The sequence below is a fragment of the Aegilops tauschii genome, chromosome 4 (genome assembly GCF_002575655.3).
Source record: "Aegilops tauschii subsp. strangulata cultivar AL8/78 chromosome 4, Aet v6.0, whole genome shotgun sequence".
Taxonomy (NCBI): domain Eukaryota; kingdom Viridiplantae; phylum Streptophyta; class Magnoliopsida; order Poales; family Poaceae; genus Aegilops; species Aegilops tauschii.
This window is the reverse complement of record NC_053038.3, coordinates 510,133,547-510,155,752: the sequence shown is the minus strand read 5'-3', so window position 1 is coordinate 510,155,752 and position 22,206 is coordinate 510,133,547. Positions and strand designations below refer to the sequence as shown.

Here is a 22,206-nt window from a genome sequence, read left to right as displayed (position 1 = left end):
TTTTTCTTGTCTCTTGTATATTTGTTTAAGAATCTCGCGCAAGCCTCACATTTGTGTGCTATTATGCTTACTTTGAACATAGGCCCTTGGATGAATCATGTTTGGATGGTACTTGTATTGGCCAAACTTAAAAGTGCACTTCAAGTATGAACACGCATCAAATTAAAAAAAGCAACAACAAGAAGTATATGTGGATTGCACTAGCCCTTTCCATCAGTTCGGACTTTTGATAAGGGCTAGTCCAATACACATATACTGTCACATCCCCTCTCACGTGTGATGGGGAAGACAAGTCAACACGTGCAACAGGAAGAGAGTGATGGCGCGCGAAACTCACGTATGACTCAAGAGGCCTATACGTGGACACAAAGGGGAGCTACCAGCAATTTTTGGATAAATTGCAGAAGTCCGAACTGATGGAAAGGTCCGGACTTTTGGTTGCGTTGGCTAGTGCATGAAGCTTAACAGTATACATTATAGTCAAACTATTCTTGACAGTGGGGGAGCAAACTCCTAGGAGCACAAATTACACTTCCTTAATTGCTCTATTACCTCGTTGGCATGCTTGTAAGGCTGGGGATTGTTCTAGGCTTGTAGGCTTTTCGGCCTTATGTATTTCTAAGGTGATCATCTTTAATCTTTAGGAGCAAACAAATCAGCAAATTATGTTAGCATATTATATTAAAATTAAGCGCATGGCTAACCTTCATCTTATTATATTTGTAGATTACTAACCTCAATTTTTCTTTCATTCTTGCATATTCAGTTGCAGCTGTTAAATGTATAGATGATCTCTAACCAATTAAATTTGTAAATGATGCCAAATTTCAACTTTTGTTGTTGAAATTCCTGCTTCCTTTCAATTTTGTAGCTAGCAAGAGAACTAGAGGTGATTATGCAGAAACAGACTGCTGAGCCAGCTGGAAGCTGCATTTCTAATGATGGCGTATCATTTCTTGACCAAGTCATTTATCCTCTATATGAAATCGTTGCAGCTGTAAGTGGTGCTGCTTGATCAACTAGTCTTAACTTTTTTTTCAAGGGTTATCAGCTAGTCTAACTCGATATGTTCTGTCCTATATAAATGTCTGAATGGTGGTTCTACTGCAGGAAGCAGGCAACAATGACAATGGGCGGGCAGCACATTCTGCATGGAGAAACTATGATGATTTCAATGAGTTCTTCTGGTAGGTGGATCAATTGAGCTCTCGGATTTTGTTATTCTGTTGCTATTTTCAAATACTGTTGCTTCTCTCTTTTAGGTCTGAGAAATGTTTTCAGCTGGGTTGGCCGTGGAAACTGAGTAACCCATTCTTCTCAAAGCCTAGTAGGAAAGAACAGGTTTGTTTGCATTAACTGTATATAAGATTTTTGGATCTTGCAGTAGATGGAACTAAACTAATAAATGTGTGTTACGGGATCCTTTTTTTTTCTCGTTTGATGATTATTTGTTAGTATGACTGTCAGTCACAAGGATATTGTTTATCTTCTTTTCTGACTTAAGTTGCACTATTATCTATCCACGTAAGCCACTGTCACTCTTTTTGAGGGTCTTGGTAGCTCATCACTTGTTCCCGGCGTCCCAGCCACTCTCTTTACCTTACTTGACATGGTCAGCTAAGACCGTCATAGTGGCTTCTCTGGTGTGTTGCTCCCTAGCTCCTGCTTTCCTAATGAGGGCTGCCACTGTGGCGCAGTTACCCGCCAGCTCTCAAAGTGTTTGACGAGGTTTACTGTTGAGCAGAATCGTTGGAACTCGGAGATCTGCTGTTCTGCTGTGCTTGACAGTAGTGTTGTCTTTTGTTCACTTGTGTATTGTTGTTTTGGGGAGGATTGTCATGGTATTGGGAGGTGAGTATTGAGTAGCGATTTGGATTGTGTGCAACGAAGAGGGATCTGGAATTTTCATTGTTAGGTTATGAAATATATTCCCATTTTATGCTTTATCAGTGCCATAACATCTTTCAGCAATTACCAACACAAACCCAACATTCTCGCCAAACAGGCCCTAATCCTAGAATCGACGAATTTTGTTCTTGAATGCTGTACACATCATTAGCTATGTTGAATACTTTGATATTTTTTCTTTGTTTATATATTTTATGAATTGTTTGGTAGTTTTCATAAAAATTGTGTTGGCGCAATTTCTTTTACAGGGCTTGATAAGTAGGAATCATCATTACGGAAAGACATCTTTCGTGGAGCACAGAACTTTTCTGCATCTTTACCATAGCTTTCACCGCCTCTGGATGTTCCTACTATTGATGTTTCAGGTACATGAATTATCCTACAACGGTCTCAGTATTCTGCTTTGGGTTCACCTTAAATGTCCACCCTTTCTGTTGTAACTTTTGTGGTCTGTGTCTTAGGTTTGTTCTGTTCATGAGTTGGGAGGTGCCAGGGGCACATTACTCTGGTTAAAGGCTTGTGTCTTGGGGATTTGTATTTTGAAGGGGAATAATAAGGGATATTTTAAACTAATGTGTGTCTTTTAGAGGCACAGTTCATGAGTGTGTGTGTGTCTTAGGATAGTGTCACTTTAGTGTCTGTTGGAAGTATCAACTGTGCTTTGCTGCTGGTCTGTTGAATGATATTTACAGAAAATATTCCCATGAATTTTTTGAACTGTGTATTTGTCTTTCATGAAATATTACATGATTTGATAGAAACTTCCACCCTTCCTCTAAAGCTGCCCATTCTTGTTAACCCCTCTAGCAATTTATGATCCAATTATTAGTATTTATTATTAACATCAATATAATGACAATATTTTAAAGGTGATGTGGCTTAAAGGCAATGCTGAATCAGGAGCCAGCTTTTTAGAGTGAAGAATGATTTAGCCTTACAGAGACATTGCAGAAGCTTACTTTTGTACATACTCCCTCCGTCCCCAAATAAGTGTCGTGGTTTTAGTTCATTTTAGTTCAAATTTGAACTAAAACCACGACACTTATTTTGGGATGGAGGGAGTATAACCTAATAATAGTTGGACTTCTCTTTATATGCTTCATTGCCATGCATTACACTGGCAGTATGATACTGCTTTGCTGACCAACGTGTATTCTTTTCACATGCGAGTTCATCGTCATACAAATTCATGCATTTACAGTTAAGACTTTAAAAAATTATGTTCAGTAGGAGAGATGCACAACTTTTCGTGTTTCTTTATTGCTGTTTCGGATGGTATTTCCTTGCCTTGAAAATTCTATTGTGCTTTCTTGTCATTTTTAAATTCTTTTATCGTGCCTGTTGTGTCACCTAACAGTGCGGTTCTGTTTATGTGCATGCAGGGACTTACTATCATTGCTTTTAACAATGGCAGTTTTGACACAAATACTGTATTGGAACTTCTTAGCCTTGGCCCAACTTATATCATAATGGAATTTATCGAGAGTTTGTACCAAAAAACCTTTCTGTTACCATAGCAGTGTGATCTTTTGCATAAATTCTCTTGTAGGCGACTAATTGCTCCTGTTCTTTGTTTTGTTTGCGGAAGGTGTATTGGACATTCTAATGATGTATGGCGCCTATTCAACATCTCGTGGTTCTGCAATTACTAGAGTGATCTGGCGATTCTGTTGGTTTACTGCGTCTTCACTGGTCATCTGTTACCTATATATGTAAGTTTCGATGCCTGCCCAGAGTGAATTGCCAATAATTCACTATGTAACTGGATAATTTGTTTGAATCGTTCCATTAAGGATCTTATCATCTAGCTCAGGATGAATACTGAAATTCTGGGAACATATCTTGTCCCGGGATTCAATCAGTAAGCGTTTGATCCTGGGCTGTTGAAAAACAGATAATAATATTTTGTAACATCTCTGAAACTTAGTATGCCAAAAATTGACCTGGTGCCCTCAATGTTCCCTGGCACTCTTAATTGGTAGGTTGAATATGATCTGTTCTTAAGGCCCAAGCATAAGGACTAATGGCTAACATTTAGTTAGCCTTACCATTTTTATAAAGAAAGGATTAATGGTTCTCTGTTAGTCATTTGAAATATCTATGATCTTAGTTGTGTTGAATATAAGGACATGATGGCCAACAGTAGAAAGATCGAATTTGTACCTAATTGTGATGTCTGGCCCACCTTGACTTGGTTTGTATGCCCTTTGAAGCTTGTCATTATGCAAACCACCCTCCATTAGTTTCTGGCATTCTGCATCTCTTTTGACGGTTTTGGTTAAGTGTAACATCTTAATTCTGAGAATAAGATGGATAGAACAAGGCTTTATGTGGTTTGCTTGAAAAAGTTAATAGCAGGTTGGCCCAAGAACATCTCTTCTGTTTTTCTGAAATAAAAATACTAAAACTGGCCTGTGGACCAGGGCATCAGTTCAGTTTTATTGATGAAACTATCACATTAGCCATCCAAACGTTTTTGTATGTATTTTGACAATTCTACTTATCGAGGAGCAAAGTATTGAGACCCTTTGATGTCAACTCTAATGCTTATGCTAGTTTACTTGGATGAAAAACTTAGTTGTTTCGTACCTACTCGCCTTTGCATCCATGACCACAATATTTAGCAAAACTTTCTGCCCAAGCTTATTAATAGATTTCCTTACTTGGTATCTAAGTGTGGGGAAAATCCCTTTGTGGTGTTTACACAGTTTCAGTAAAAGTATTAATAACTTGTCGTTTTTGCAGCAAGGCACTTCAAGATGGGGTGCAATCTGCACCTTTTAAGATTTATGTTGTTGTAATCAGCGCGTATGCGGGTTTCCAGATAATCATCAGCCTACTCATGAGTGTTCCCTGCTGCCGTGGTTTTACCAATGCTTGCTACAGCTGGTCTTTTGTACGCCTTGCCAAGTGGATGCATCAGGTCTTGTCCCTTTTCACGCGTTCGGACTATCTAAAAGCTGCCTTTCTGTAGAAACATTTGTAATGAAAGTCCTCTAGATTATGTTATTGATGTCTGACTTTTTTTTATATACTGAAGGAACACAATTATGTTGGAAGAGGCCTGCATGAAAGGCCTCTAGATTATATCAAGTAATCTGGTCTAACCCTGAAGCATAGTTCTGTGATTGTGCTGGCATGTTTGAAGCACATCATCACTAACTTGATTTACTGTGCAGATATGTCGCTTTCTGGCTTGTTATTTTTGCTGCGAAATTTTCATTCACCTATTTCCTCCAGGAAAGTATAGTTTATCTGTTTTAACTCTGCTCTCTGCTTATACCGGCATCAATTTGTATTTGAAAGTTGGCTTTCTTATGCAGATCAAACCTCTTGTAAAACCAACAAGACTGATAATCAGTTTCAAAGGCTTACAGTATCAATGGCATGACTTTGTCTCAAAGAGTAAGTATATACACACTTTATCCCATCATTACACTGTCATTTTTAGCATCAATTGATCATAGTAATAGTTCACTTTCTTGGTTGAGAGGGGCGATTTGGCTCCTGAGCTCATCTACACCCGCCATGAACAGTAAAATCAAATAAAATACTTGAAATGTTCAAAATTTTCTGATTTTTTTCGCATGATAGATGTTTCAGTGCGAGAGGTCCGTGCCAGGTTTCAGCTCATTTGGACATCTGAGTAGCGCTCAGCAAAAGACAAATTTGAGATCTGTGAAAGTGTACTGTTCATGTACTGTTTGGACCGATTTTGTTTTTTTGCTGAGAGCTACTCAGATGTCCAAACGAACTGAAATTTTGCACGGACCTCACGCACTGAAACATCTTCCATACAATTTTTTTTGGATTTTTTTGAGTATTTATTTGATTTTACTGTTCATAGAGTGCAGATGAGCCCAGGCTCAGAAATGGATATTCAACTTTCTTTCTTGTTTCTTCTTTGAGAAAACACATGAGCATATTTCGTTTGGTTATATTGATAGAACAAAAATCTGCTATTTGCAGGCCTAAGAGTAGTGCCTCTAAATCTCTTTGCAAATATTCGTGCCTTCTGGGTTCTGTTGTATATCTGGAAATATTTTTTCTTGAAAAATGTATCTCTTCCCAAACATTAGTGCCCTTAATCTCTTAAGTCTGTTATGTTGCAACTTGCCACCATGTTTTTCCATTGCTATCCCAGTGTGATGCGCTAAGCTGTGCCCTTTGATGTGCAAAACTTGTATGCAATTTCTATCATTCTGAAGTGAGCTTGTAGGCCCAGATTTTAATTTTTGTATTGGTTCTTGGAATGCTTGCAGATAACCATAATGCGATTACAATCCTTGCTTTATGGGCTCCAGTGGCCTCAGTAAGTAACCTTTTTTCCTTATAGCTTTGGTTGACATTATGTACCATTATAGTATTATTTCACATGCATCCCCTCCGACTTATTGAACTGTAGGTATGATATATGATCCATGGCACTACACAATCATTAACAATGGTATTTCGAAATGACAATGTAATAAGGTTCCTTTAGAAGAATTAATTTGACTATCATTTCAGTGTAACTTTGGGTCTTGTTGAAACATTGCACAACTTACTGGAGACACAACTCCAGCTCGCAGGACTCCAAAGAATGACAATAATTTGGTATCAGTTCCAGTGTGTCACGCCTAATAAGCTCAATAGTCTGGTAGAAATGCACAGATACACTTCTTTAGTGACATGATACCACTCGGATAAACTATGTCCTTACTATCCAACAAGAGAAAATACTTGTACAGAGCTTCTATGGATGACAAAGGAGTAAGTAGGCTATATGTAGCAGATGTGCAGAAGGTATTTCCAAGGCATTGGAATTTGTAACACTAAAAGAACACTAACTAATTATCAGTCAGTTTATGTACATCGAGCCCATACACTTCCATTCTTCTTGAGTGGCTGACTATGGGCGCTTCCTCAGTGTTTATGTGCAACTCACACACAACTAGGATTAAACCATGTGGGCCTAAACCCAACATTACCAGGTCAAACATGGGTGCTCTTGTGCTGATGTGCTCACTGCATATTGGTTAGCTGATGATATCAGTTGTGGTCATTGCTTTACTTGATCCTGGTCTATAGAGCATAAAAAAAGGGCAGCCCGGTGCATGTAGCCCCCGCTTGCGTAGGCGATGAATTTTGAATTCTGTGCTGTAGACTGAAAGTTCTCTAGAGTCAGTAGTTGAACTACCACATAGATGTCAGCTGACGCGCGGTGTAAACATAGCGTCTGACCTGAACAAAAGTATGGTTTCCTTGCCAGCAGCCATAGGATAAGTAATATTACAACATATTTCGCCTATCTTTTTTGATGGTAAATTATCTTCTTATATCATTATTTTGGCATGCTGGTTATTAGTACATGGATAGATAACAAACTGATAAATATTGTTTCTGTGGCAAATTATATTATTTGGCTGAATCACCATGCAACCTTGATAATTAAGATCAGACTCGTGGGAGGCTAAACGTGCCTATGCCTATTCCATCAGCTTGCTTGTTCCTTTTATTTCTGTTGGGCTGATTGTGCAGGTAGCTGCTTCTTATGTGCAGTGAATATATGAAATGCATATTTATAAGACGAATATTATTGTGCAGATTTATCTTTTGGACATCCATGTTTTTTACACTATCATGTCTGCTATTGTTGGATTCCTCCTTGGTGCACGTGATCGCCTGGGAGAGGTTAGTCCTTAAACTTTAGCTTTATGCTAATTGTCATGCTGTTATTTTCTCATAAGTTGCTTCTGGAAGATCTATTACTCTTATTGTTTACAAGGGAAATTTTGTTATTTTTTGTAAGATGATTTTATTGGACTATCACTGTGTAATTAGTAAAAAAAGGGAAGATGTGGGAGGAAGACTTCCACCGACTTCTGTTAATAGAGGATGAGGGGTCGAATCGAACCTGTTGGCTATCCCACCAACTGTGGCGCTAGACAACTGAGCTAAGGAGGCAGCTTATTATGTGTAGTTAGTTTGGGTAAAGTGCACTTCTGTAAGGAAATGCAATCATAAATAGCACATGAACCATTCACATGCAAAATATATTTACATTTTGGATGGATATGTGTTAACTTTTGGTTGCCCCGCCAGCGTATAGTTCATACTTTGATGTTTTCTTTCCTAGCTCTTCATATATTTATGGCTGATAAAGCGTGGTTTGTTTAATCATCTGTTGATTTATCCTGCCTGGTGGTCCTATTTTTACAGATTAGATCTGTTGAAGCAGTCCACAGGTTCTTTGAGAAGTTCCCTGAAGTATTCATGGATAAACTTCATGTTGCTGTTCCAAAAAGGTTTTAAATGTTTATACAGTTTTTTTACACTTCATTTCAATACACTAAAGCTGGTTTTGATGGATCATACAGGAAACAACTGCTATCATCTGGTCAGGTGTGTTTCTTTTTCGCACCAGCATTTCACAACTTGTTCCTTCACAGTTTAGCTTTCTGTATGTGGATCCCTGATCGCATGTTTTAAAAAATATATATTCTCCAAATTCAATATTTATTTCCTCCTCAAGTTAAGAAGCTTTGTTTTGTAAAGAGCTCATGGTTCAACTTGATATTTACTCTCATATGTTACTAGAAACATGCAGAAATGTACCATTGAAGTACCTTTTACGACAAATACAGTCTAATTTTCTCGTGAAAACTTAATCTATGCACATATTTGTGGTCAAAATTACCAAAACTGTGTCTGTTAATGGACATGAAAGTGATAAATTTTGGACCAGTGGTATCTTGTTTTGTCGGTTATACAATTTTTTTTTTTAGCAACTGGCTCCTTAGCTTAAAGCATGAACTTCAGACTTGAAATATTTTCGTTCCTACAAAGTGAATATATTTGTTATATGTACCTGTGCAAAATAGCCAATTCTCCACTAAAAGTTAAATAGGTAGGCATTCCTCCTCCTGCTGTCTGAGTATTTGCTCAGTCCTAATCCTCCTCCATTACACGAGCATCTCTGCTTCCTATGCCTTACACCTGTGATGCCCTCTCTTTAGCGTTTTCTAGATATCGTAATTTTTATTTCGTTTTTGGCTTGTCCTGTATGCCTTGCACTGGACTCGTAAATTCCTCATGGTTGTTTAAGCTTTTGTTAGTTATGACAGTTATGGCTAAGTGTTTTGTGTCTGTATTGCTATTTCTCGCTTAAACAAGTACGGTAATACAAACTGTCTTTTTGTGTGCAAATTATAAATATACCATGTTTTCTCTCAGTTATTTGTTTTTAGTTTAAATATGTTGACACTGGAAATCCAAATTTACCAGCAAGCAGAGCTAAACAAGCTTGATGCATCTAGATTCGCTCCTTTCTGGAATGAAATTGTGAAGAATTTGCGGGAAGAGGACTACATTAGTAACACGTAAGCACATTTCTTTTAAATTTGTGCTATTGTTTTGTTGAAAGCCATAGCTTGATGTTTTGACCCTTTTGCAGTGAACTGGATTTACTCTTGATGCCCAAGAATATAGGCGGTCTTCCAATTGTGCAGTGGCCACTTTTTTTGCTTGCCAGCAAGGTCAAAAGTCAACCAAATTTAACTTCTAATAGTATTCCCTCGCATATTTTCCACGTGCCGTCTCTGATTAGTGTCTCTTTAGTGATTAGTTGCCCTTTCATTGCAGGTTTTTTTGGCCAAAGATATTGCAGTCGATTGCAACGACTCACAAGATGAACTCTGGCTAAGGATCTCAAAGGACGAATATATGCAATATGCTGTCGAGGAGTGCTTTCATAGCATCAAGTATATCCTGTCATCTATTCTAGATAAAGAAGGCCATCTCTGGTAATGGTTTTTTAGAACATTATTTATTTGCATCCTGTGTTCTTCAGCAGATTTTTTATGCTGCAAAGTATTTTAATTTTTTAGGGTGCAAAGGATTTTTGATGGTATTCAAGAAAGCATTTCAAAGAACAACATCCAGAGTGATATTCATTTCAGCAAATTGCCTAATGTCATTGCCAAGCTTGTTGCTGTAGCGGGAATACTGGTAAATATTATGATTTAGTTTGAATACATCAATATTGTGGTGTGCCTTTTGGGTGCCTTTTCAGTTACATGTGTGTATCGGTCATATTTACGGCAAGATCACGTTATTCCACTGGAGTCCGAACTTTTCCATTTGCTAGAACTAGATTCTCTTTGGATATATGATTTAGCTTGCTCACTGTCTACTGAGGTAGATATCCCTGGTACTGCGAAAGCTCTGTTGAAACCTCCTAGCATTCCCTTTTCAGTTACATGGCTTGTATAGGCCATATTTGCCGGAAGATCACCTTATTCATGGCTGAAATCCAATCTGTACCATTTGCTAGAACTAGATTCTCTTTAGAATTCCTGTATTCTATAGCAAGAGTGCATCTACTCAAGCTAGATGTCACTGGTACTGTAAAAGCTTTGCTGAAACCTGCTACATTCCCTACACCATTTTGATCTGCCCCTGTGGCTGCCAGTGTTGGATGTATTTTCTTATTATATAAAATATGGTGTCCACGTCCTTTAATTGGCATTGACAACTCTTATCAACATTTCCAGTTTTGCACTTCCTTGTATAGCCATGACTTAGAACACTAGCATGTCCATTTGGGCCACTTCTGACATGTTGGCTTTGGAGTGAAATGTGATCGAAGTCCCTTATTCAAGCATATGCAGTAAAACATTCTTTATGTATGCACGAAGAGGCTATTTTCGCATTTGACTCGACGAATGTGAAGGGTAAGGAAGCTAGCCGAGCCTAGGAGGATCCGCTTAGGTAGCTGGTACGTAGGGTCCCTGACACGTAAGCTTCGGGAGCTAGTTGATACAACGGTGAGGAGAGGTGTTGATATCCTTTGCGTCCAAGAAACCAAATGGAGGGGGCAGAAGGCGAAGGAGGCGGAGGATACCGGCTTCAAGCTGTGGTACACGGGTATGGCTGCAAACAGTAATGGAGTAGGCATCTTGATCATCAAGAGCCTCAAGCATGGAGTGGCAGACGTCAAGAGGCGCGGGGACCGGATTATCCTCGTCAAGCTGGTAATTGGGGATTTAGTTCTCAATGTTATCAACGCGTAAGTTGGCTACAATGAGAACACCAAGAGTGAGTTCTGGGAAGGCCTGGAGGACATGGTTAGGAGTGTACCTATTGGCGAGAACCTCTTCATAGGAGGAGACCTCAATGGCCACATTGGTACATCTAACACATGTTTTGAAGGGGTGCATGGGGGCTTTGGCTATGGCATCAGGAATCAAGGAGAAGATGTCTTAAGCTTTGCTCTAGTCTACGACATGATTGTAGCTAACGCCCTCTTTAAAAAGAGAGAATCACATGTAGTGACTTTTAGTAGTGGTTAACGCTCTAGCCAGGTTGATTTCATCCTCTCGTGAAGAGAAGATAGGCATGCTTGCCTAGGTCGTAAGGTGATACATGGAGAGTGTTGTCCCTCAGCATCTTGTGGTGGCTGACTTTTGCTTTTAGATTCGTGTCCAGCGGGATAAGCGTGCCAAAGTAACTAGAACGAAGTGGTAGAACCTTAAGGGGGAGGTAGCTCAGGCATTCAAGGAGAGGGTCATTAAGGAGGGCCCTTGGGAGGAAGGAGGTGATGCCGAAAATATGTGGATGAGGATGGCGACTTGCATTCGTAAGGTTGCCTCAGAGGAGTTTGGAATGTCCAGGGGAAGTAGAAGCGAAGCTAAAGATACATGGTGGTGGAACGATGATGTCCGAAAGGCTTATGATAGAGAAGAATATTGTTTCAGACGCCTTTACCTGGATAGGAGTGTAGACAACACAAAAGTACAAGGTGGCAAAGAAGGCCTCAAAGCGAGCTATGAGTGAAGCAAGGGGTCAGGCATATGAGGACCTCCACCAACGTTTAGACACGAAGGAAGGTGAAAGAGACATCTGTAAGATGGCCAAGATCTGAGAGAGGGAGACGAGCAATGTCGACCAAGTCAAATGCATCAAGGACGGAGTAGACCAGCTCCTGGTGAAGGATGAGGAGATTAAGCATAGATGGCGGGAGTACTTCTACAAGCTGTTCAATGGGGAGAATGAGAGCTCTACCATTGAACTGGACGACCCGTTCGATGAGAGGCGTTTTGTGCGGCGAATCCAGGAGTCTGTGGTCAAGGAGGCTTTAAAAAGGATGAAAGGAGGCAAGGCGATGGACCGTGATTGTATCCGCATTGAGGTGTGTATCCCCATTGTATGGCTAACTAAGCTTTTCAACCTCATTTTTCGGGCAAACAAGGTGCCAGAAGAATGGAGACGGAGTATATTAGTATCAATCTTCAAAAACAAGGGGAATGTTCAGAGGTGTACTAATTACCGTGGAATTAAGGTGATGAGCCATACAATGAAGCTATGGAAGAGTCATTGAGCACCGCTTAAGAATGACAAGAGTGACCAAAAATCAGTTTGGTTCATGTCTGGGAGGTCGACCATGGAAGCCATTTTCTTGGTACAACAACTTATGGAGATATACAGGGAGCAAAAGAAGGAGATGCATATGGTGTTCATTGACTTGAAGAAGGCCTACGATAAGATACCGTGGAATGTCATGTGGCGGGCCTTGGAGAAACACAAAGTCCCAACAAATTACATTACCCTCATCAAGGACATGTACGATAATGTTGTGACAAGTTTTCGAACAAGTGATGGCGACACTGATGACTTTCCGATTAAAATAGGACTGCACCAGGGGTCAGCTTCGAGCCCTTCTCTTTTTTGCTTTCCGATTAAAATAGGACTGCACCAGGGGTCTGCTATGAACGAGTGGTGTATGCTCTTTGTGGATGATGTGGTGCTAGTTGATTATAGTTGGACGGGGATTAATATGAAGTTAGAGCTATGGAGACAAACCTTGGAAAAGGTTTTAGGCTTAGTAGAACTAAAACAGAGTACATGAGGTGCGGTTTCAGTACTGTTAGCACGGGGAGGAGGTGGTTAACCTTGATGGGCAGGTGGTGCCTCATAAGGACACCTTTCGATGGGGTCAATGCTGCAGAAGGATGGGATATTGGTGAAGATGTGAACCATCGAATCAAAGCCGGATGGATGAAGTGGTGCCAAGCTTCTGGTGTTCTCTGTGACAAGAGATTACCAGAAAAGCTAAAAGGAAGGTTCTGTAGGACGGCAATTTGACCCGCAATGTTGTATGATGCTGAGTGTTAGCCGACTAAAAGGTGACATGTTCAACAGTTAGGTGTAACGGAGATGCGCATGTTGAGATGGATGTGTGGCCACACAAGGAAGGACCGGTTTCAGAATGATGATATACGGGATAGAGTTGGGGTAGCACCGATTGAAGAGAAGCTTGTCCAACATTGCCTGAGATGGTTTGGGCATATTCAACGCAGGACTCCAGAAGCTCCAGTGCATAGCGGACGGCTAAAGCATGTTGATAATGTCAAGAGAGGTCGGAGTAGACCGAACTTGACATGGGAGTTCATAGAGAGAGATCTGAAGGACTGGAGTATTACCAAGGAACTAGCAATAGACAGGGCTGCGTGGAAGCTTGCTATCCATGTGCCAGAACCAGGAGTTGGTTGCAAGATCTTATGGGTTTCAGCTCTAGCCTACCCCAACTTGTTTGGGACTAAAGGCTTTGTTGCATAAAGAGGCTAGTTATCTACCACCTGTAACTACCACCTGTAAGATAAACTGGAGTGTGCTGTCTATTTTCGTTTACACAAGTCCATTACAGTGCTGTTACTATCTAGGACTAGACCAACGATGTGAGTTTGTTGGTAGTGTTATATCTTATTAGCATTTGGAAGACAACTTTTCTTATACATCTTTTGTGATACAAACATAAGGATCGAGTTACTTGGTAACTGATTCATGAAAAAGAACACATAATGCAGTAATTTTGAGTCTTTGGTTTGTGAGAAAGGCTGTTTGGTTCCAAGAAATAGGTGAAATCATATGTTATAAATCATGGAGCAATGTTGGCCTTTTCTAACCCAAAAAGCCCTAGTTCTTAATCGTTGCCATGCATTAATTATTTATATAAATTTGCTAATGATCTAACTCTTCTCAGCAAGAAACATTACACATCAGTAGTAACTGAAGTGTAATCACTGTAGTTTCTGACCACCACCAATACTTGGCATCGTATCAATGAGCCTGCCCAACTGTACTTCACTTAGTTCACCTCCGCTGGAGGCTTCCCCAACTTGCCTCCTTGTCAGCCTTGATTAGCAACCCAGCTTCATCCATGTTCTTTACCTCGCACCAGGCTGTTCCATTCGCAAATGAGTTTATCTTTGTCTGTCATCGCTGCTGAGTGCCATCACTACCTTAGACAACATGATTATGGCTTTGGATGGAGACTGGAGATGGACTTGCAGCAGCAAAGGAGAGAACACGAGGAGCTTCCCAAAAAATGTTTTTGCTGCTGCATCTGCGGTAGTTTGGTTCCGCATGTCATAACACTACCTACTTATTCACTCAAGCAAGGTTTTTGAGTCGCGACTTGGCGAGTCGCCGCGAGCCCTGCGGCTCAGCGTATAGTCGACGAAAGTCGCTGTATAGTCGCCATAAGTCGCTGTATAGTCGCGAGTCGCCCTGATTTTTGGAAAACGACTTGGCGATTAGTCGGCGACTAGTCGGCGACTATACAGCGACTAATCAGCGACTCAAAAACCATGCACTCAAGTTTTAGAAGTTAAAGTGTATTATTTGGTTTTGTTCAAGGGTGTTCAGGACTTCGGAGAAAGTAGTCAATTACGATACAGATCTTTTCCCAAACCGGATCAAACATTTTAACCCCCGCTCCTAAAATACTCTTTGTAGTCTGGTGTTTAGAACAGGTTACTAGTTTATACAACTGTTGAAAATTGAAATGATGTTTTGCAGAAAGAAACGGAATCTGCTGATATGAAGAAGGGGGCAGTTAATGCGATTCAAGATCTATATGAAGTTGTTCATCACGAAGTGCTTTTTGTTGATTTGAGGTCTGCTATCTTGTCTATAATGTTCTAACCTTTTAGTCAGATCTGTATGCTGCTGTGCCATTTCATTTCTAATCCCCTTTGCTTATGAATGTTAGTGGTAACATTGACGATTGGAGTCAGATAAATAGAGCAAGAGCCGAAGGCCGCCTCTTCAGTAATCTCAAGTGGCCAAATGAACCTGGATTGGTATTGTCGTATGATCTTGTTGAGTTGATATTTTCCTGTTAGCTTTGATCTCTTTATAGCTCTTATTTAAATATATCTTGATATAATGGAATGCAGAAGGACATGATCAAACGATTGCATTCACTTCTGACCATCAAGGAATCAGCTGCAAATGTTCCTAAAAACCTGGAAGCCAGCCGGAGACTGCAGTTCTTCACGAACTCTCTGTTCATGCAAATGCCTCTTGCAAGGCCTGTTTCAGAAATGCTTTCCTTTAGGTGAGGCTTCTTTAGCATTTAATATTCTCTCAAGCAGTACTGCCACCGCACTTGATTCCACTCTCTGCAGGTTCTAATAACAGTAACAGCTGCAAACTGCTTTTTCCACCTTTTAAACTTCAATATAATTAATTCTGCAAGTTAAGGTTGCCCCATAACATAGCAAGAACGAGCTGATTGTCACTAGAAACTGGTTAAAACCAACTGCCCTTTGATTTTCAGTATTTCCTAATAATATTGTCCGGTAGGATGTTTAGTTGAAAACAAGCCAAGAATAATGATACACTGAGATACTATGTGTTGCACATGTTGCTACAAATCTTACAGTGGGGAGAAAGTGCTGCCATGGCCCATTCTCCCATAAGTAATTTATAACAAGAATCTAGAATTAGCTGATGTTAATCAGACGCTGACCAAAACTGTCCTTTGTTTTGGAAAACTGAGAGCACATGCAGTGGTTATCAGTTTTCTACTGCTCCTATTCATGTGTAAAGCAACAGCTAAGCCGACCCTGCTAAACATCCTACCTGGTAGAGCTCCAACTGATAAATATAAGTATCCTGTTATGGGATTAGGTTTTATGTGCGTGTTGTTAGTTTATTTTTTGTTTGCCCCACGTCCTCAAGCTCTTGTATACCGAACTTGCCTTTGTACTAAATAAGAAGATGCCTTTTTTTTGCGCAAAAAAGAATTAAGATAAGATACTATTATAAGTGATATATGCTTGAGGTCTATATAATGTGCTGCACATACTATTTGGAATTAAGCAAAAGCAACCAATAAAGTCATTCTCATCTGTAATCTCCTGTTTTCTTGTCCAAGTCATTCTTATCTGTAGCGCCATGTCCTTTTCTCCCCTAAAGTTACTGCCACACAGCTGTTCTCTACAGCCCCCTCCGCAAATACGGTGCACTTATTTCAAAAGTTTGACAAAAAAATGTATCTACCATGCCACTAAATTTGAAAGGTATTCTTTATATACAAATGGTGAAACTAAAAGAGAAACAAATTCTGACTGCAAGGAAATAAAGAAAAAACTAAAGTGAGATTTTGTTTCCTTTTCTGTTTTTCCTAATGTTTGCCATATTACAGATCATTTTTTTTGGATGCTTGATTGTTTGTTTTCAATTCTTTCATGACCATTTGCACCTTATTTTGGCATGAAAGCACCTGAGGGGCAGGAGCAGTATATGTTCTTAGGTCGTTTTATTAGTATATCCACTAATGTGTACAAGGATAAGCAAAGTATTATCTCAGTTAGTGGATATTAAGTTCATACTGGTTTGACTTTGGCATATCAGATGTCATACTGGATAACATATTGGAAATATGTAGTTTTGTTAAAAAAACACCAGTGTATGATTCCATATTCTTGTTCATATCATGCCTTTGTAGTACAAATAGTATATAGAATTAACAATACTTTGTATAACAAGTGTATGATTCCATATTCTTGGTGGTTTGAATAAGTAATACATAAAGTATAACTCATTCAATCTTTACTGTAGCATAACAAAGTACATTATATATGCTTTTTACCCAAATTATGTATTACTTCATTATATTTTTTAAGTTGTACATGTCTAATTTCCTTGTAAACATTAAATAAATCCTAGTGGTTGATAGAGCTAATGTGTTCACAACTATCCATCCAAAAGTTTCTGCCGAGGTTTCTTTTAGAATCTATTGATGAGTGATGACCATAGTTTTAAATGGTGGGCTATAGCGTTTTTAGCAGGGTCCTGCTAAACAGCATCTTATGTACAATTTAGTGGTTTTGGTACACATCCGAATATCCTACAGTTACTGCGATACTCGGCCGTAGAAAGGCTCTTGTTACATATTTGTCCATGTATTGGTATAATACCCAGTCTGCAACTCTGTAACATAAACATATTCCTTGATGTGTAGTAGGCAGCGTATTTGACAGTACTAGAACTAAATCATTTGTATTTTTGTATTTGAAACTATACCATTTGAGTATATAATTCTCAACTTTAGTTTGCTGAAACTACGAGTTGAGAATTATATGCTCGAGTGGTATAGTTTCCTGACCAAGTGAGGGTATGAACTTCAGTTCTCCTTTTCCCCCCATTCAGTTGCACTTGCTGCTCTGACATTGCCATGCTCTTTTGTAGCGTATTTACTCCATATTACTCTGAGACTGTGCTTTATAGCATCGCCGAACTCCAAAAGAAAAATGAAGATGGTATATCTACACTGTTTTATCTTCAGAAGATTTATCCAGGTTTGTTCTTTCTTTTCCTGGTGAAATTTGGTGACACTTATGTAAAAGGTGGTTTCCTCGCTCAAACCATGTTCCTTCTAAGAGATCTGTTTCTATATTCGAGTAGATCGGATGCCCCACTTGTTTTTACCAATCGGTTTACAGCTTGAATATTGATAAACACCTATGGACCATAGCCTCCTGTTTGAGGAGTGTTAATATCTAAACATGGACAACTCGACCTAGCGTATACTGTCATCAATACCAATGCTATACAACTGAGCTTATTTCATTCCCGTCTTAATTGTTGAGAATGCATTTTTCTTTGTTACCATGGGAATTCCTTGTCCAAACCTTATGCGGTTAACTTCTGTATACAGATGAATGGAAGAACTTCCTTACTCGCATCAACAGGGATGAAAATGCAGCAGACACTGAACTTTTTAGCAGTGCGAATGACATATTAGAACTTCGGCTATGGGCATCTTACCGTGGGCAAACATTAGCGCGAACAGGTTTGCTTTCTTTTGGATTTACATGTTGATTCTTCCCCGTGTGCATTCCTTTTGTAAATACTCTTCCTATGCATGGATCTATATTTTGTAACTATGTTTCTCTGTAGTTCGTGGGATGATGTACTACAGGAAGGCCCTTATGTTGCAAAGTTATTTGGAGAGGATGCATTCTGAAGGTATGTCTACTAGCTTCCTTTTCAGACATAAATTCTTTACTTAACTGAATGTATGTAACATCCTTTTCTGATGTTTTTCTTGTCCAGACCTCGAATCTGCATTTGATATGGCTGGTCTGGCTGACACACATTTTGAGTACTCCCCTGAAGCACGCGCACAGGCTGATTTGAAATTTACGTATGTGGTTACCTGCCAAATATATGGAGTGCAGAAAGGAGAAGGGAAACCAGAAGCTGCAGATATAGCCCTTCTGATGCAAAGGTGCTCTTTATATTTCATGCTAAATAAGCGATGCTTCTCTTTTTAGAATCAGTGAAGGAGCTGATTAGCTCTTTCTTTTTGTGCGTATTATATTGTGCTACACCAGTACACCATCTCTGATTTTTCTTTGTTTTTCAGAAATGAAGCTCTCAGAATTGCTTACATCGATGTTGTTGAGAGCGTTAAGAATGGAAAGCCTAGCACTGAGTATTACTCAAAGCTTGTTAAAGCTGACATCCATGGAAAGGACAAGGTAGTTTAGTTTTGGATGTCTTTCCTCCTGGCTAAAGGTTGATTGCTCTTATCGATTTTCTTAAGGGGCTGTTCAATAGCAGTTGGCTTGGGTTTCAGCCGTTGTTTTCCCTGCTCACGCCTTTAATGTCTACGATGTTAGTTCTTTTAAATTGTTTTGGTACATTAAGTAAAATCTGTGCATAAAACTGTGGGGTAGACCGTGACAGTAAGTACATTGATTCTTCATACTGATACTATTATCGCAGTTCTCATATACTTACTTGATGACCATACACCTGTTTATCCAAGCTGCACTAAATCTTCAATTTTAAACTTCAATATTGTGTTTTGTTATATGAGCAATGTGTTCACTCTGACCAAACTAAACTTCCCGTTGCAGGAAATTTATTCTGTTAAATTGCCCGGCAATCCAAAGCTTGGGGAGGGTAAACCCGAAAATCAAAACCATGCTGTAATATTCACTCGCGGAAATGCCGTACAAACCATTGATATGAATCAGGTATCCAGCTATCTTCACGCTTCTTGAGTCATTCACTGTCATTGTTTTTAGGGAAATACTTCATGGCTACTGGCTAGCTTTATTTCGAATCAAATAGAGATACATCATCCATTTCGGAGCCAAAGCAGAAAAAGGGATGAATCCTGGCTAAGCTTGCCAAACTCCTGACTAATGTCGAACTAATCATCAATGATCGACACTGCCACAGGGGGGATTCAAGCTCACTTCTTCTGCGATCAGTGAGGTCCGAACAATTTGAATGCACCAGCAGATGTTCAATGCCCATTACGTGAGCTAGTGACGGTATGCGTTTCAGTGCCATTGCCTCTGCGGTATGCGCATCCGCTATGGGCCCTGTGAAGAAATTCTGCGCCACAACAAAATCGCCAGCATCATCTTGTATCATCGGACCACAAGAACCTGTACTATCATCATATGACAGCGAGGCATCGACATTTAGCTTGAACAATTAAAAGAGTTGTTTTGTCGGAATTGCTGACAGTGCTTCCGGCCTGACAGTAATTCAGAGGCAATGTCTGAATCGAGAGCGCCGATCATTCAGGCAATTATACCGCTTCATTATTAACCTGCTGCCTTCTCTCTCACAACTTATACCAGCATCCCACAGCAATAAGGACGGCCATAGAAACATGCTCCATATACATACTGTTAACATCAGCGCCACTAATAAGTTAATCCAAAATAGCAGACCCCACCCTATCAATAATCATTGCCTTTTTGATCCTGTCTTTGGGACCCCACCTCCAAATATTCCTCACCCGGCGTCTCCCAGACAGAGCATGCCGAATATCTTCTCTTCCTCCTTGCAAATCAGGAAGATAGGAGAGGTTACTGTTCAAGCCCGCCTATCAATACGCATTGCCTTTTTGATCCTGTCTTAATTAGTGTCATTTTAATCCAAATTCTGCACATTTAAATATTCTAGGACATTCAGTTTCTTGTTTTGCAAGGGAATAGTAGTTTTCTATCAACTCAGAGAAGGTTTTACAGTAATAGAGGCAGCTATCTAGTACTTTCTGTTAAAAAATGTATTTATTTGCTGCACCTTCTTCACTTTCCCATGTACATTTTTTCTTGTGTGTTCATTTCTTATACATTTGGTAGTTCTGTATTCTGTGCATAGTTTCTATTCACTCTGCTATGTATATTGTCTCTGTTCGAGGATTTGACTAATGATCCATTGCAAGACTGTATCAACTGTTTTGTTTATCATTGCTGAGTTGTTTTTTCAATTGAAGGATAACTATTTCGAGGAGGCACTCAAAATGAGAAATCTGCTTGAGGAATTCTCTCAAAATCATGGCAAGTTCAGGCCTTCAATTCTTGGTGTTAGAGAACATGTCTTCACCGGAAGGTGATATTTCAGTATACTTTGGTTGTTTATTTTCTTTCTGGTTTGCTCCATTGGTAAACCCAGTCAAAATAACATTTTCTCTTGTGTAGTGTTTCCTCCCTTGCTTCGTTTATGTCAAATCAGGAAACTAGTTTTGTGACATTAGGACAGCGTGTTCTTTCTAATCCACTGAAGTAAGTGCATTTACATAATAATTTTCTAATCGACTGAAGTATCTTAGAATTACATCTTGTTAACATCTTTTTCTTTTTGCAGAGTGAGAATGCATTATGGTCACCCAGACGTGTTTGATAGAATATTTCATATTACGAGGGGTGGCATAAGTAAGGCGTCCCGTATCATCAATATCAGCGAGGATATATTTGCAGGTAAGATCAAATACCCTTTTTTTGCTTTGTCTCTTGGTGTTTGTGTATCATTCTTTACTTTTCTAGTATTAATTTGTTCTGTGGTTGCCTATTATTTTCTGAGTTAAGAACATGATGGTACACGGCTCACCATTTTTACATAGTTCATTGGAAACTATATCTGTTTCTCATCTCAGAAGCTGAGCAGTATATATTAGGTTATGTTTGAAGTGAGTCTTTGCATTATCTTGCCCTTCCTTTCTGTTACTCGTGCTAGCTAATAATATTTTAAATCTTGTTGTGATTTGTCTTTAGATCCCAACTGGTTACCATTCTGTGTTGCTCTTCATAAGGGAAAGAAATTCTTCACTTTGGAGTCAACTATACACATTTTTTAATGTTTTACTCATTTTGATATTATGTACTGTTTGCTGATCTGTAAAAGTGGAAAGCATACGAAATATCTCACAATTTTCATGTTTGTTTAACAAAACACTAACAGTATTTTTGCTGTTATTCATGGAAAGGAATTTTGATGAAATTAACAAGTTAATAATGATATGTTGCAATGCCATTTTGTAATCTAGATATTATATGCAACCGTATTCTCAAGAAACAAGTAGAAGCCTCGCACACATCTGTGAACACCATATTTTAGTCTTGTGTTTTTTCTCATGTTTTAGCTGGACGGTATCTCTTCCATATACAATCAGTATGTCAATTGTTTATGGTATCCCTCTTACTGATTCCATATATGCGTGAAAGTTATCTTTGTTTCTGCTATAGCATTTATCATTACGCTAGTTAGCTGATAATATATTACACTCGTGGAGTTGTATCTTCTTACTGGTGCACCATCTTTGAATTGCAGGGTTTAACTCTACTCTGCGTCAAGGGAACATAACTCACCATGAGTATATCCAGGTATTGTTTTTCTTCAATTTGTAATTGTTTTACTGTACCTGCTGATCAGGTGTTTCAGTCAACGGAAACCTTAAGCTTTCTTTGTTTGTTGACTATGAATCTTTCTAAACAAGTAAACTTTTATTAGTTCACTCCTCGCATCTATACTCCTTTATTGGACAAAACTGTACTACAGAACTCAGCAAGGATAGACTTAATAACACCCTGCAATTTTTTTTGATAGACTTGATAACAGAACTTAATCTACGGCATGTCTTGTACTAAACTTTAGATGACTATGTGACTACATTGCAGTTTCTGCTAAATTAGAGCATATATGAACTCTTGATCGAAGTCA

At 39.2% G+C, this 22,206-nt stretch overlaps 1 protein-coding gene across 1 annotated transcript in view; it reads left to right on the top strand.

Moving 5' to 3' along the window:
* LOC109735075 (callose synthase 9) overlaps positions 1–22,206 on the top strand; it is a 34,319-nt gene that overhangs the window by 5,720 nt on the left and 6,393 nt on the right. The window contains exons 10-40 of the mRNA XM_020294275.4: positions 872–997; positions 1,111–1,187; positions 1,263–1,341; positions 2,157–2,273; positions 3,291–3,393; positions 3,497–3,620; positions 4,654–4,831; positions 4,949–5,001; positions 5,088–5,148; positions 5,232–5,313; positions 6,171–6,220; positions 7,495–7,581; positions 8,110–8,195; positions 8,268–8,292; positions 9,175–9,269; positions 9,344–9,425; positions 9,532–9,692; positions 9,777–9,897; positions 14,749–14,846; positions 14,942–15,032; positions 15,129–15,289; positions 17,428–17,537; positions 17,897–18,031; positions 18,139–18,207; positions 18,295–18,469; positions 18,608–18,722; positions 19,104–19,223; positions 20,483–20,598; positions 20,688–20,771; positions 20,854–20,966; positions 21,817–21,869. Coding sequence (XP_020149864.1) covers positions 872–997; positions 1,111–1,187; positions 1,263–1,341; positions 2,157–2,273; positions 3,291–3,393; positions 3,497–3,620; positions 4,654–4,831; positions 4,949–5,001; positions 5,088–5,148; positions 5,232–5,313; positions 6,171–6,220; positions 7,495–7,581; positions 8,110–8,195; positions 8,268–8,292; positions 9,175–9,269; positions 9,344–9,425; positions 9,532–9,692; positions 9,777–9,897; positions 14,749–14,846; positions 14,942–15,032; positions 15,129–15,289; positions 17,428–17,537; positions 17,897–18,031; positions 18,139–18,207; positions 18,295–18,469; positions 18,608–18,722; positions 19,104–19,223; positions 20,483–20,598; positions 20,688–20,771; positions 20,854–20,966; positions 21,817–21,869 — 3,147 coding nt within the window. The remainder of the gene's footprint in view (positions 1–871; positions 998–1,110; positions 1,188–1,262; positions 1,342–2,156; positions 2,274–3,290; positions 3,394–3,496; positions 3,621–4,653; positions 4,832–4,948; positions 5,002–5,087; positions 5,149–5,231; positions 5,314–6,170; positions 6,221–7,494; positions 7,582–8,109; positions 8,196–8,267; positions 8,293–9,174; positions 9,270–9,343; positions 9,426–9,531; positions 9,693–9,776; positions 9,898–14,748; positions 14,847–14,941; positions 15,033–15,128; positions 15,290–17,427; positions 17,538–17,896; positions 18,032–18,138; positions 18,208–18,294; positions 18,470–18,607; positions 18,723–19,103; positions 19,224–20,482; positions 20,599–20,687; positions 20,772–20,853; positions 20,967–21,816; positions 21,870–22,206) is intronic.